Source organism: Coccomyxa subellipsoidea, assembly GCF_000258705.1.
Source record: "Coccomyxa subellipsoidea C-169, whole genome shotgun sequence".
Taxonomy (NCBI): Eukaryota; Viridiplantae; Chlorophyta; class Trebouxiophyceae; family Coccomyxaceae; genus Coccomyxa; species Coccomyxa subellipsoidea.
In genome coordinates, this window is record NW_005178030.1 from 1,419,545 (window position 1) to 1,433,649 (window position 14,105).

At 52.2% G+C, this 14,105-nt stretch overlaps 3 protein-coding genes across 3 annotated transcripts; 1 reads left to right on the forward strand and 2 right to left on the reverse strand.

The window, feature by feature from the left end:
- Positions 1-273: 273 nt before the first annotated feature.
- On the reverse strand, positions 274-3,379 carry COCSUDRAFT_57152 (hypothetical protein; the record flags this gene model as incomplete). Its single annotated transcript, XM_005645736.1, has 6 exons — positions 274-421; positions 629-683; positions 935-1,031; positions 1,240-2,330; positions 2,559-2,903; positions 3,130-3,379. 6 exons carry the CDS (start codon positions 3,377-3,379, stop codon positions 274-276), a joined length of 1,986 nt encoding a protein of 661 aa, XP_005645793.1.
- A 675-nt stretch (positions 3,380-4,054) lies between these two features.
- Positions 4,055-7,116, forward strand: COCSUDRAFT_67139 (UBC-like protein). Its single transcript, XM_005645737.1, has 7 exons — positions 4,055-4,277; positions 4,382-4,437; positions 4,592-4,740; positions 4,939-4,984; positions 5,440-5,502; positions 5,936-6,037; positions 6,479-7,116. The coding sequence occupies exons 2-7, from the start codon at positions 4,393-4,395 to the stop codon at positions 6,569-6,571; spliced, it is 498 nt and encodes a 165-aa protein (XP_005645794.1). The 5' UTR covers positions 4,055-4,277; positions 4,382-4,392; the 3' UTR covers positions 6,572-7,116.
- A 421-nt stretch (positions 7,117-7,537) lies between these two features.
- COCSUDRAFT_43553 (hypothetical protein) lies at positions 7,538-14,011 on the reverse strand (the record flags this gene model as incomplete). Its single annotated transcript, XM_005645738.1, has 16 exons — positions 7,538-7,605; positions 8,048-8,177; positions 8,440-8,560; positions 8,902-9,053; positions 9,559-9,785; positions 10,111-10,315; positions 10,605-10,701; positions 10,994-11,184; positions 11,427-11,632; positions 12,002-12,024; positions 12,472-12,644; positions 12,927-13,064; positions 13,214-13,399; positions 13,521-13,602; positions 13,687-13,812; positions 13,995-14,011. 16 exons carry the CDS (start codon positions 14,009-14,011, stop codon positions 7,538-7,540), a joined length of 2,142 nt encoding a protein of 713 aa, XP_005645795.1.
- Between the last annotated feature and the right edge of the window lie 94 nt (positions 14,012-14,105).

Sequence of the window (14,105 nt, forward strand, 5' to 3'; positions counted from 1 at the left end):
ATCAACTCACAGGTGAGGTGCAAAATTGCGGGTTGCTGTGTGCCATTTGCCCAGCCCTTGCAGCGATCTGAGGTCATTCCTGAACCAGTCCATGTAATGGGCAACACAATTATAAGCATGTTCCGAGACAGGAACAAGCTTGCCTCACGAAGCCATTCAAGGGCTGTGTATAATCTGCATATGCGCGTTTTGATTATACCACACACGATTGAACCTGTGGTAGGAAGAGCCTGGCTACTGCTGCGGGGTTAACATCGCATAATTCATCCGCCTTCAGGAAGGGAGCAATGGAGAGGCGCGCGCCTGCGTCAGGGCCGGGAGTGCGTCTATGCGCGCACACAGCGAGCCGCCAACGGTGCTGCCGCGTGGGCCGGCCGCGCCGGCCGCCGGCCAGTCGTTCCCCGAGCGCGCCAGCCGCCGCCTGCGCATATGATGTGTTCTCTTTTGCTTTACATTTTGCTTAGAAACACTCCGTCCACTGCATGCTGGGGATGGCTGAAAACAAAGAACAAAGAAACAAAGTTTCCCGCACAGGCATTCTGGGAGAGCTTTAATGTAAGCACCGGGGTGCAGCGAGCATGCAGCAAACGTTCCATCTGGCTGACCATGCATTGTGTATTGTCCGTACCTGAGGTTCAGCAATGGCGCTCCCAGAGGTTCTTCCTGGCCCGACGCTCCGGCACCTGCAAAACGATAAGCACTTTTGCCATGAGGCTTGATCTTCGCATGTTTAGGTATCCTTCCAAAGCGCCCTCTAGCTGGCTATCAATGGAGCATCTCAAAGGAAGGGGGCAGCCAACGCATTAATATGTGCTCTGTGGACCTTGCAAAAATCTTTGAAAAGCACAATTTCACGCACAGACATTGCAAAGTAAGCAAGCAGTGATGCTTGTGCTCTATGATGTGTGCAGCGTGAACATGACAGGTTGCTCACCTGTCACCAGGTCTCGTTCCAGCGCCTCTGCTTGCGCGAGCGCGTCTCCGACAAAGCTCTCCTCTGACGCAGCTGCGCTTCTCACACTGCCCGCCTCCTGCAGCAGCGGCAAAAAATCCTTGAGATTTTCTGGCAGGTGCTGTGCAGGGCTTCCTCTGCGGTCATGTCTCAGAATGCAAGGATGCATGATGCGTGATGCTATGCATTTGATCTCAACAGCAAGCGTTGCATGATACAAGGATACATGATGCATGAGAAGATGCATTTGATCTCAATAGCAAGCTTTGCCTTTATCACTGTCCCACCTGTGTTGCCCAAAGGCTGCCGGCCTCGCTTACATCAGTGCCCGCCAGCGCACCGGCCGCGGCAGCTGGCGCGGCCGCCGACACGGCCGTCGGCGCGATCGCACTTGCGCCTGTCCTGGCACTCTGTGCACCCATTGGTGCATTCCCCTCCGGAGCGGCAATATTCTCATACGCGGCCTTCTGCCAGTGCTGACTCTCTGCTGCCACAGCGGCTGTGGGTGATGCACCCAGGGAGGCTGCACCGTCGTCTGTTCTGGTGGCATGTGCTGCAAAGGGTGAAATTCCCCTGGGCGTAGTGTCTGCCTCAAGCGCAGCCTGCGGTGTACGCGCGCTCTCAACTTGCGCTGCATCTGGCCCCTCATTCTCTTCTTGCAGCTGCGCTATGTCCCTGCTGCTGGAATCTGCTTCAGATGCGCTATGCTGCACGAGCTCGTCTTCCTGCTGCTGTTGGCTGGTGATAGCTGGCAGTGAATGCTGGGCCTTTCTCTCTGGAGGCTGTATTGATGGGGCATATGGGGATGCTGGCGCCTCTGAGACTCCCTGCTGCTGCTGTGGCAGGTCAGGATTTTTGGATACTGGCTCTGGTTTGGAAGCAGAGTCAGTCCAAGTCCTATCTCTGCCTGAAGGGGGAGGCTCTGCTGCTGCCGGCATGCTGTGCTTATGTGCTGGGACCACCACAACGGGCACGTCCAGATCAGGCGCCAATTCCAGGACATCCTCCACGTCACTGATGCTCAAATCTGACTCCGCCATTTCTGAGCTGGCGCCACTTGCCGATTCTCGCCCGGCTGCCAGTACTGGCTCGGCAGCCAATGCGGCCAGATGAGGCAGCACGCTGCCTGCAGCTTTAGCATCTCTCTGTGGCTGAGGATGAACCTCCTCCTTGGGTACGACGCCTAAAGAGGCTTTCTGCCCATCACCAATGGTGACATCATGCGCGACCTCATCGGCCATCTCAGCGTCCAGCGGGTCCAGATCATCGAGCGAGCTGAGCACGGAGGCGGACACGTCGCTGTCGTTGAAGCTGAGCTCTTCTGACCTATGTCTCTCCGCTGAACCGCTGGCACTTGCCGGCCACTGGTCTGGAGGCTCTGCATGCATTGCAAGTTTTTCTCAGTGCTATGACGTGGAGAGCTCAACTTGCCGCAAACTGGCAGGAAATAGGCATATCAGGGATTTTGCTTCCATGATGGCCAGTGCTGCCAGATTAACAGACATATGCGCAAGAAAGGCCTCAGATGAGTCACGGCAGCGTTTAGTTAGCAAAACAGCAAATTGACCGTGAGCACCCAGGGCATGTTCAGAGTAGGGGAGCGCACCCAAGGCTCCGTTCAGTCGCTCGCCGATATCGGGTTCCATGGAAGCCCACCGCTCTGGGACTGATCCCCCACTGTCCCCGTCCTGCACCTGCCCTGAGGCGTTGCCTCCGCCATGCATGCTGTCATCCGCGAGCGGTGACAGCACAGGCTGCCAGGTAGCGTGAGCCGGGGAGGCAGGGGAATTGGAGGGGCTGTCAAAATCTAGGAGGGACGTGGCCGTCTCGGGGGTGTATATGCGGCTGCGCGCGTCCTCATACGGTTGACTCAGCGATGACTCGCTGCTGCCGGGGATGCGCTGCTCTGGAGTGGGCCTCGCTGCTACTGCCAGTGCGGGTGTCCTTGCACCTGTGCATGGTAGAAATCTGCTCTGTTAGATATCTGAAGTACCAATGGCATCCTCTGTTGAGCCCAAATTGCCCACCTCAACAAAGAAATTTTGCAAATATCAACACCAAAGGTCTAGCAATTTTCTTGGTGCCCCTAGTCATGTCATGCAGTTTACATTGGCATTCCATCATTTGCAAGAGGTCTCTGGCATGACTGGCCTTACCCTGTCCATGTTGAAGAGCACTGGCAAAGGGGTCCAGCATGGAGAGGGATGCATCGGTGTTGCCATTTCTCAGGTGTCCATCCTGGCTCTGCTGTGGGACTCCAGGCGAAGGCCCAAACAGGTCGAAGATGTCTGCATCGACAGAAGCTCCGCTTGGAGGTTGTTCCTGCGCTGTATGTGTGCTAGTACTGCTGCTGGTAGCTTTTGCAGGAGGTGTCCACGTGAAGGGGTCGCCTCCAAAGGGATCCTGTCCTCCAGAGGCGCCCTGCATGGGTGCTGCAACCTTCTCCTGCTGCGCTCAACAGCTGTCTTGTACAGCTCTTTGCAATTTCTATGATGCGGACGCTATGAAATTGTATAGGTGCTGCATCCACAAGCTGCATCAGCACAACGGCCAAAATCAGTTCTAATCCTTTGTTTGTGCTTCGATCACCGGTCCTGCTAATCCAACACAAGTGCACCTTAGACAAGCTGCCATGAAACATTATTAAATTCCGATAATTACTTTAACATCACAATCACTGCATACGTGAGTGAGTTCCTCTCTTTCAACAAAACGCTGGGAGGATTGGTCGTCCCCACTGGCTTCAGTGTTTCAGGTGCGATCGGGGCCGTACCAATGCCGATCGATAGCATTTGAACTTGTGATGTCAACAGGAGAGATCACGTCTCATTAAGCTAAATCAATTGAGGAAGAATGTCTTTGGTGAGTGCCATCAAAGCTGCATACATCGCTCATATTTTTTGTTCTTCATTGGCCGCGAAAGCTTGCGCCTTCTACCGACTTTGCAAGCTCTATCCTTCAAGAGAACACAATTATACGTAGTGAGCCAATCAAAAGGAACGTTGCGTTGCATTTGCATTGGGAATTGCTGACTCATGTCAGTCCCACGTGGCTTTGGAGCTCTAACTCCTGCTTTGCCTTGTTGAAGTTCATCATGCCTGACATGCCTGGAAGACGCAGTGCCCCTGGTTAGCAATCTGGAGAAATCCTGTGCAGCTGACATTGAACACCCTTAGAGCCAAAGCTATCATTAGCAGTTGTTCTGGTCCGACCGGGGTTGTGAGTGCAGGTCTCTTGACGTATACAACTAGCAAAGGATTCTTTGTATTCTCTGCCAAGGATAAAATAAGAGTGGATCGGACTCTGCAGCCCTTTGAAGATTCTAGTACGCCCTTTCACCTTGTACTCTGTCGATCACTTTCTGATATGACACACGACCGGAAGCACGTTGATGCCATGTACACCAGCTGAAAATAATTTGTTGTGCAGCTTTAGAACAAATGACGACGCGATCGCCCTCACAAATAGCCATGCGGAGGATACAGGTGTGCACCTAGGTTCTCGGTCAACCTGCCCTGTTCAGGTCCATGCGATGGACAGCTTCCCCGTTTTCGTTGTTCTACATATCCTAATCAATATAAAAACGGAACCACAGAGTGAATGCATTGACCTCCAACACTTTCTGGCTGTTCTGCTCAGAGCGAGCTCTCAGATTGGCTACTGGATGAAAGGAGGCCAGAGGGGTGTCATCTGGAGAGCTTCGAGCCGCTTTTGTCATGGATAGTTGTCATAGATGGTCCAGATGTTGCACCCGGCATGCCAAATCTCTACGCTGGAGAGCGATTCAGGTGAGACAAAACTCTGAATAAACAGACCCTGTCTTCCAGGGAGAATTGAACCTGCGTTCCCTTGCCTTTGACATGTCATGTCAAAGCCTTTCTCTTCCTGTGGAGCAAAGCCATCAATCGCAATCACACGAAATACCACTCAGGGTGAGCTCTATGATTCTGCAATCTTAAGGTTTCCTGTGTTCCCTGCATCTCCAGGCTACGAGTCAACTTCTCGGATCGGTACCCACTGGACCCTCCTGAGGTGAGCCATTGTCCCACCTTTAAGAACTAAGTGTACATTTCTCTCCTGCAGCACTTTTAAGGAGGTCAGCTGAATGCATCCCAGGACAAATCGTGCATGAGCTCCTCCATGGCGTTAGGAGTCATGCGGTGCTGCCATGGATCCTGCATAACAGCTGGCTCCATGATCCCGCTCGTGCTTGATTGCTCCTGCTTATGGGATCTGCAAACTCGGCAGACTGGGATAAATTCCTTTCATGCTCATATCAAGTTGCAGTGCATGCTGCGAATAGATGGGTCCAGCTGTGCATCTTCAGATACCAAAGCAGTTCAGCATATCACCATGCCTGGTTTAATCATGCATAAGGAGCAAAGGCTGTCATACTCTGCGCAGCCTATTAATTGCCAGCATGGATTGAAGAATTATCTCCCGTGGAGGTAGTGTTTTAAGAGAAGATTCCTGGCTGACATGCACAGGTGTTCTTCATCCCCCCCTCGCCGGTGCACCCGCACATTTACAGCAACGGTCACATCTGCCTGGTATGGCTCCGCTGCCCCACCAGACTCTGATTGCCAAAATTTGAAGAGGTGGCTGTTTGTTGTCGCATGACATGTGCTTAAGTGTATGTCCTATAATTTTATTTAGAGTTTTTTTATCATAATTATTATTACACGCTTTTCCTGCCAGAAGCAAGGTGTGTCTGCAGACAAGCTGCAGTAAAGGCTGCCAAAAACCTACCCCTTGATGGACTCGCCAGATCCAAGCAAGACCCAATCAACCGTGGGCACGGTGCTCAGTATTTATACCGCCCCCCGCCAGCCGGGGCCATTTAGAGTTTGGGGGGATTACAAACCCTAAATAACCCCAACATACTGAAAATATTAATAGTAAAACCAAGCTTGCGAGGCAGTCCCTTCTCCCATCTCCTGGCGCTCGCTCTTTTTGATGTCTGCATTTTTTTTATGTCTGCAGGATATCTTATACGATGGTGACAATGGCGGCTGGTCCCCTGCCCTCACACTGGGCAAGGTGGCCATCTCTCTGCGCTCCATGCTTGCCTCCAACTCTGAGCGGGTGCGCTGTTGCTCCTTGCTGCCAGGTGTACTGAATACTTATATGCTTCGCACTACTCCTTGTTTGTTGTGCCAGGGGTTGCCATGCAACTGACCTTGTGTTCTTTGAGGCCCCTGCTGGTCCTGGTTTAAGGAATGGTCAGGTAGATGATCTTCAGCTCAAGATACAAACATCAGCAACAATATAAATGTCACAGAATATACGAGCTGCCGGTAGCATGATGGAAGAGGCACCGGTAGGCGTACAGGTTGCAATAGAGCGCCTGCTGCCAAGCTCGTACACCAGTGCATTTCTGCAGGGCCAGCCAGGCTTTATGGGGCAGCCCTTGACTGTTTCAACGTTGTCACTAGATGCAGAAATGTGTGTCTAGTACCCCGCAGCTGATTTGTTGAGTTTCAGATGCCATGGGCTGCTTTCAAAACGTCATGCATGCATGTGCAGAAACGGCCACCTGGAGATCAGGAGTACTGCGCGCGCACATGTGGCCGCTCACCTAAGCAGACGCGCTGGGAGTTCGAGGATGACACCGTTTGATGATGTCATGCGCAGCGCCCTGGGGTGACATCAGCTGTGGATGCCGAGACAGCATTGGCTGACGGTCACATGCGCCCTGGGATGATGTCAGCTGGAGTCAGTAGGGCTAGCTAGATGTAAAATCGGGCCAGAAGCCCCTTGCAGCCCTCTAAAGAGAGAGCTCCTGCATTCTGGAGACTTTCGTGGGAAAGCCCAGGGGATCTGTGCTGATGCATGGTCGTGGAGCGCTCGTTTCACAGTATGCGCACATTCTTTGATGTTCTCGTTTTTATGGATCTGCACTTCGTCCGTGCTGTCGTTATGAGGAGCTCTGCCCTGTTCTGTGCGATACGACTCCATATTATGGAGGTATCATTGGAATTCATGTGCGCAGCTGGTATCTAGATGCTTCTTTGGAAATGTACAATAGGTCCAAGCCGCAATATTGGGCGGCATGCGATCAGGCCATCAGCGGTGTGAGACATGCATTCTCAAATTCTCTAGGGATTAGCGCTATGTCTACTTGTCCTGCACTATACTCCATGTAAGAAAACTAGATTTTACTCATGGAACAATTTACAATATTTTGAACCCCATCACCACAGATCTGCCTGCAAGAACTCACAGTGCATATTGCAGCACTTCAAACTTCTGGCGCATGTGCGATTATGAGCTTCAACTCGCAAGGCAAGGCTCTCAGTTTCAAATGCCCTGTATGCTAAGTAATCATTATGCTAAGAGAGTCTAAAGAGCAGGGCCATCCAGCCAGCTCTATTATAAAACCAATTGCCCTGCACTATGCCTTTGCGCAGAGGCAACATTGATTAGACTGCATGCAGAAGACTAGTCAGGAATATGCTCGGCTGAGGCCAGGTCAGGCCATGCAATCGGTTCAGATGGGCATCATATGCGCGTCCGCCACTAGTGCCAGTGCACCAGAATAAGCTCATGTCCGCTTCTGCAGGAGCAGCGCAGATTCGAACTAACTCAGGCCAGCGTGGAAGCGCTTGCGGGCTTGGGCCTGTAGTACAAGTCCGGCTTGTCTGTGAACGCCACTGCACAGCCCACACACTGACTATTACTCAAGGGTGTCTCATTTCATTAGTACTACAATAGCGAGATATCAGTCAAGGGTGTTTCATTTCAATAGTACTACAATAGTACACAGCCGTGAGACTCTCCCCGTGGGTCTAAGGTCTGTGATGGGAGTTCTAACATCCTCCAGGATGGGTCAGTAGTTGTTTCTGCTGGCTTTTGAGTCGAGTGAAGAGCTGCTGAGCTCCACAGCAACATTGTAATACCCAACATTGTAACTTGTCTTTCAAAACTTTCATAGTAGCAACCTAATGGCAGTGCGCAGAAACGGAAGAGCATGAAAACAAAAACAATTGCGCTCTCAGAGCTGCTTTTCTAATTGCAGCTGCGGATACCCATTCAACTCATGTCTGTGACAGTCTCGATGAAATTGATTTTTTTTTTCTAAACATGTGAACGCACCCTTTGCAGCAGCGTTGGCCTTCATGGTGGTGCCCAGCTCGAGCAGAGTCAGCTCGTTGTTGCACGCCTTCAGCAACACCCCAGGCACGTACATGGTGTACTGGGGGCCAATCTGAGGCCAGTAATACCCCTGCATACATTTGCATTAATGACTCAGCCCATTAATCCTTTCATACTGGACAGATCAGCCCAAGCTTCCAATCGCCCTCTCATGTGCTTGGAGGTTGCGAGCCAAAAGTGTGCAAGCCTTGTGCATATATCAGCACTCAGGACTAACGTCTGCTTGTGACTATTCATGTGTAGAATTACGAAGCCCAGATTACTATGCTCGGTCACTTATCACCATTTGCGCAATTACTAAGCTTGTTAAGTAGTATGCTGGACGCGCGCACCAGATTGAAGCCATTGATGAAGGTGAGGCCCTTGGCCCAGTCAAAGTTGCCAATGTCCAGGTAGGTGTCCGGGAGCACGCCATCGGCGTTTGCAAGGCTGCCGTTGACGCTGAAGTATCCCCTGCGACAGCTCTCAAATCTCAGCTGAGAGTCCTTGACAGGCAGCTTTGCGGCTTCTTTGAGTCTAGAGTAACACATGCAGAGCATGCGAGCAGCCCTTGTCTCTGATAGCCCTTTGCTGCTGGCAGCTTTGTGTGAAGCAAAAGAAACAGCTGCAGAATGTGCAACCAGCCCGTGCACCCTCGGCAACGCTTTCCACTCGTCCAACAAACACACATGCATGCGCTGGAAAGCAAGGACCCCAGTACTGCAATCACAAACAGTCTGGCAAGGAGAAAGTATAGTGTATAGGAGCACTGCCAGCTCTTGCCGCCAGCTCGACTGCCAGGTCGGCGCACGCACCGGTAGAAGGTGGGGCCGTCAGCCGCCGGGCTGGGGGCGGCTGCGGCGCTGCCGTTGCCGGCTGGCGCGGCCGGGCAGGACTCACCGCCGTCGCTGGCCACCACTGCTGCAATGGCAGGGAACGCCCCGGTACGCGCGGCTTCCTCTAGCTCCTAAAGCCACCAACACTCATTTTATCCAAGCTGCAGAGAGTGAGTCCTGCCAACTCTAATTTTTTATTGAGCTTCATTTTTGACACACTTGGTTCTTGCCAGGAGCCAAGGCATTTGTACGGAACTGCAACCTGGGGCTACCAAATCTATCACTAACTCCTTGACTCTCACCAGAATAAGCAAGAGCCGATGAACAAGTGTTCAGACTCTACATAGCTCCCTGCCAGCGAATTGAAAGTGCGCCTTTTCGCATTGCACACCAGATACCAAGCATTTCGCAGGACACGGTACTTGGACCCTGACTCAGCACAGCCCTAACAGCATGTGAAAACCTCCAACAAGTACAAAGCGGCACTGCCACGCATTGCTTCGCATCATCCCCTACACAGGTCCCTGCGACCCACAGCTGTATGCGCGCCGGAAGCCAAACACCTTTAATGCCCATATCTTAGGATTTGGGGGTAGGGTTGATATTAAAGAATACTAGAAAGAAGAAACTGCGCACCTCTGCAATGTGTGCCCTGACGGGGTCCACAGCCGCCAGGCTGACGGGGCGCGCCGGCTGCGGCTGCGCGCGCGCGCGGGCGGCCGGCCCGGCCGCCGCCCTGACGGCCGCGGATGCGGCGGCAGAAGTGTTCGCAGGGGCGGCTGCTGCCGAGACGACCGGGAGCTTGAGGGCGTCCAGGGATTCCAGCGGCAGGTTGAACACGCGCCAGCCCTTCAGCGGCTTCTCTGCAGAAATCACAACCCAAACTCTTTCAAAAATTTCTTGCGGATTTGAAGTTCAGCTGACAGGGCATCACTGGCTGCGCAGCATGCCACAGTCTGCACAGCTTGGGCCACAGCTTCTGAAGATTTCTTCGAGCTGTGGCCCAAGCGCAAGAGGACTCTGAGCGCTGATCAGCATTCTAAAGATTGCGCACAGTGCATCCCAGAACAAAAGAGAACTGAAGCTGCTGGCCCACTTATATTGGGTTTCGGCACAGCAAAACGCACAACATATATGGTCTGCAAGAGGCAAGCATAGCAAATTCTTGATCAAGGAGCGGCTCCGCACTGTTGATGGTGACGAGGCCTGAGACGAGGCCCTTGAGGTCATACTGGCGGCCAAAGTTACTGCGGCCTATTTGCATGACCAAAATGTCCAGGGTCACGTTGTTGCCCTCGTTCGCGCGTGCCACCTTGCCGGCCGCGCTATTGAGCACCACGGCCAGTTTTCCATCCCGCTCGAGGCTGCCCACATAGGCGCCGTCGGCGAGGATCTGCGCACGTGCACACGGGGTGATGTCATCAATTTGATGATGTCAGCACATGCAGGCTGCAGACATGCAGGCGGCAAACAAACAGTCCTGCACATGGGACCTGAGAGTCACTGACTGCAGCTGCAGCCTGATTGAAAATTTCAACTTGACATCCCACGCGGTCTTATTCCTATCCGGTTCTGTCTGGGAGGCATGGAGGAAATGGAGCATACGCAGTAGCCATCCTGGCAGAATTGACTTGATAAAGCAGCTCAACACCAGAGAAGCGCAGGAGAGAGCAGCAGCGCACCACAGCCGAGTCGCGGACTTTGCTGCCGGCAAAGAGTACCGAAGTGCCGTTGAGCTCTGATGCAGCAACGCTGGTCCTGTAGAGAATCAAGCCGTCCCTGTTGCAAGAGTGCACACAACTTGCTTCAGATTTTCTCATCTAAGGCACCAAATATCCTAGGAAGACCAAAATGACATTATGCGCCGCTGCACAAGAATTCCATCAAAGCAAGCAAGTACAGAGATTGAACAACACACCTCTATGTGCATGCAGCCTCCTTGCAGAGCAAAAGAGTGACTGATCAGCGCGCGAGCTTCCAAAAAGGCTGAATGCAAAAGGGTTGAGCTCTGGCATTCTCTGACAGAGAAGTTTCAAAGGGTATTTATGCGAGGGTGGCAGGTGCTGCTCACCACTGCCCATACTCCTCCATGGGCTTGGGCACAGCTGAGTAGATTCCCGGTCCAGTCACTAGGTTACCCAGCTGACTCAGCAGCGTGCCCTGCTGAGTCAGCGCCACTTGGCCATATGCAACAAACTGGGGCCGCGGCGGCACAGCCGGCAGCTCAACCCCGGTGTGTTTCTGAATCATGTCACGGATAGCCTGCATGGGAGCATGCATCAGTCGCCATGGAAAATATATTGAACTCTTGATGCCAGGAGCGGCAATGTTAGGCAGTACATCTCGCTAGGGCCTATGCATTGACAATATTGGAATACATTTCGGCTGCCGGAAAAGCATATCTTTGCAGGCTTGGCAAGCACAGAAACGTAACTATTGTATTTTGAGGGAATACGGGTCTCGACTTACAGGGCATGCAAGTACCAAGAATGGAGGGGGCTTACAAGGAATTTGTTGGGAGGGCCCGTAGGAGGAGGTCCGATGCCTGGCTGCCCGTAGTCGCCTGCTTCGCTGATTGGCGCGTCATAGTCATATGACTGGATGATGGGTTGCCAATGTAGGTAGGGCTCTAGTTTGCCATCATTGTACTCCACTGTAGGGATAGTAATGTCGTGGCCCCAAGCATCCTTCAAGCGGTTTTCCTGGCCGCCTGTTCAATGGACATGAACTGAGAATCACCTTGAGCACAGAGGAACGCTATGACATTCACCTCAATGTGGTCGAATGGGGCTGTGACATCACATAATGCCACTCTCCAAACACACGGAGACTACTCCAAGAGAAACTTCTTTTGCTTCACAGAGTGCGCCTGATGTACAGATGCCAGCCAGAAGTGCATAGTCTATATAGCAAAGTAGAGAGCACAAGAAACAGGAAAGGTGACTCACCCATTGACCAGCCAAAGTTTGTGCCACCATGGGCCATATATAAGTTAAGCGAGCCTGTGTTATTCTGGTACTCCAAGATCGTCTTCATCCAGCGGAGAAATACGTCAAATCTGGGTTGGATGCATTCTCACCCATGCGCATGAACCATCCAGGGCTGCACATCAAGCACCAGCACACCCTTAATATCATGTTACCTTAGAGCCGCCTCAGCACTTGCAAGCGGCATTTCTACATTGCAGGGCCTATTGCGATACTTGCACAGCTCACACAGCAACGAACAAAACTTAAGCCTAGCCTTTGACAAACTTCCTTCCCTAGTAAGGGCAATGCATAGAGGAGGACAGCGTAGAAGCGTACTAAAATTCACTGCAGAACGGAGGGGATTTCCCATCGTCGTTCATTGCAGCCTGGTCCTTGAACGCGCTGTCAACAGACGAAGGCCAGCCAGCCCCAAAGTCCACAGCCCTGCAGTGCAGTTCTCATCTCAGCAATGACGAGTGGCATGGAAGAGCAAAGCCAGAAAATGAACTGACCTCAACGTGAGGACGCCTTGCTGCAAAGCGTTGAACAATTGGTAATGTCTGGAGCTTTGGTAGCGCACGTGTAAACTTCATTGTTGGTCGGGAGGGACCCTGCCCAGGCCTTGTTCCATGGATCAGTTGTGAACAGGAGCACATCATCACGCAGGGCATTCTTGGCGAGTTTGACTAAATGGCGGATGTATGTGTCGTCCTGCCCTTCCTCAATTCCAATGAAGCCGAACTCATTTTCAACCTGCGCACACCCGCCAATTGTTTGTGAAATTTGCCTGATGACATTTTGCTGGTGTTGAACCTTAAAGGCTACGAAGATGGGCTCTTTCCTTTGAAATGACAACATATGTCATGCCACTAGTGTGGGGCACGCAACAGGCCAGCACCATGGTCTGGGCTGTGCTAGCTCCAGTGCTAAATCCATAGGCAATAAGACGCTCATCACCCAACAGGAAAGTTGCCCAAGGCATAGTGCTAGCTAAGCGGGTAGAGCCCTCGAGGTCAGGTGGCAGAAGGCGCTCACTTGAACCATCACGATGGGGCCACCATTGGAGTACAGCAGGGGCGTCATGCGGGGAAGCAGTTCGTTCCAGTATCGATCGACGTGCGCCAGGTAGAGCGGGTCACTGCTTCGGAGCTTCATAGTACCGCCACCAGACACCTGGGCGCATCACCCTGGCACATGTCTTCACATGATACCAACTCAGCCACTGACTTGGAAGCATGTCACACTGTGCAATGGAGTCCATGGAACAAGCTAAGGCAAATTTGCCAAGTTGCTCATACACAATAGCTTTCAATTGCACTCACCACAGATGACCCCAACCAAGCCGGAAGACCTCCAAAGTTGTACTCTGCACAAATATAAGGTCCGGGGCGGAGGATGACAAGCATGTCATGCTTTGCGGCAAGTCTGATGAAGGCCTCCAAATCTTGCTGCCCATCCCACTTGAAACTCCCAGGACTCAGTTCGTGATAATTCCAAGGCACATAAGTCTGCATAGATGCCACACCAAATTTTCAAACTCACACAACACTGGATGCCACCACAAGAGATCGCAAATCAAACTGGGAATCACGTGCACCAAAGGTTCTTAATTGCTTTTCAAGAACTCACTTCCAAGGCGTTCATGCCCATCGCCTTTATTTTCAGGATGCGATTCTCCCAGTAGTATGGAAGCGTGCGGAAGTAATGAATCCTGTGCACAATAATTGGAGTCAAACCCGCTGCCTCACAGGGACTTAAAGAAGCTTATTGATTGAACAGCGACAACAAAGCTCACCCGCCCGAGATAATCTGGATAGGCTCGCCATTCTTGACGAAGCGGTCGTTCTGTATCTCAAATTTTCGACCTGCCTCCGTGTCAGCGGTTGATGTGGCTGTCAACAATAACACCCCGAGCACGAACCTGGCCGCCAGGCTGACCAGCCAACACAAATTCAATCCAATGGTCAGTAACCTCGTGAAAAGATGCAGACAGGCAAGTTTGATACTGACAGGAGATGTGGGCCGTACAAGCCATTGACCCGAAAGTGCTGGCGGCTCATCGTCGAAGTTTCTGCTCACAGAAGGTACACAGCAGGGACATACCTGAAGCAGTGAGCCATGAGACCTCGTGGATTGGTCACCGTCAACAGTTGGGAGCTTGTTCAACGTCCTAAATCTCCAGTCACCTGAGGGAACAAGAACCCTTTACACCGG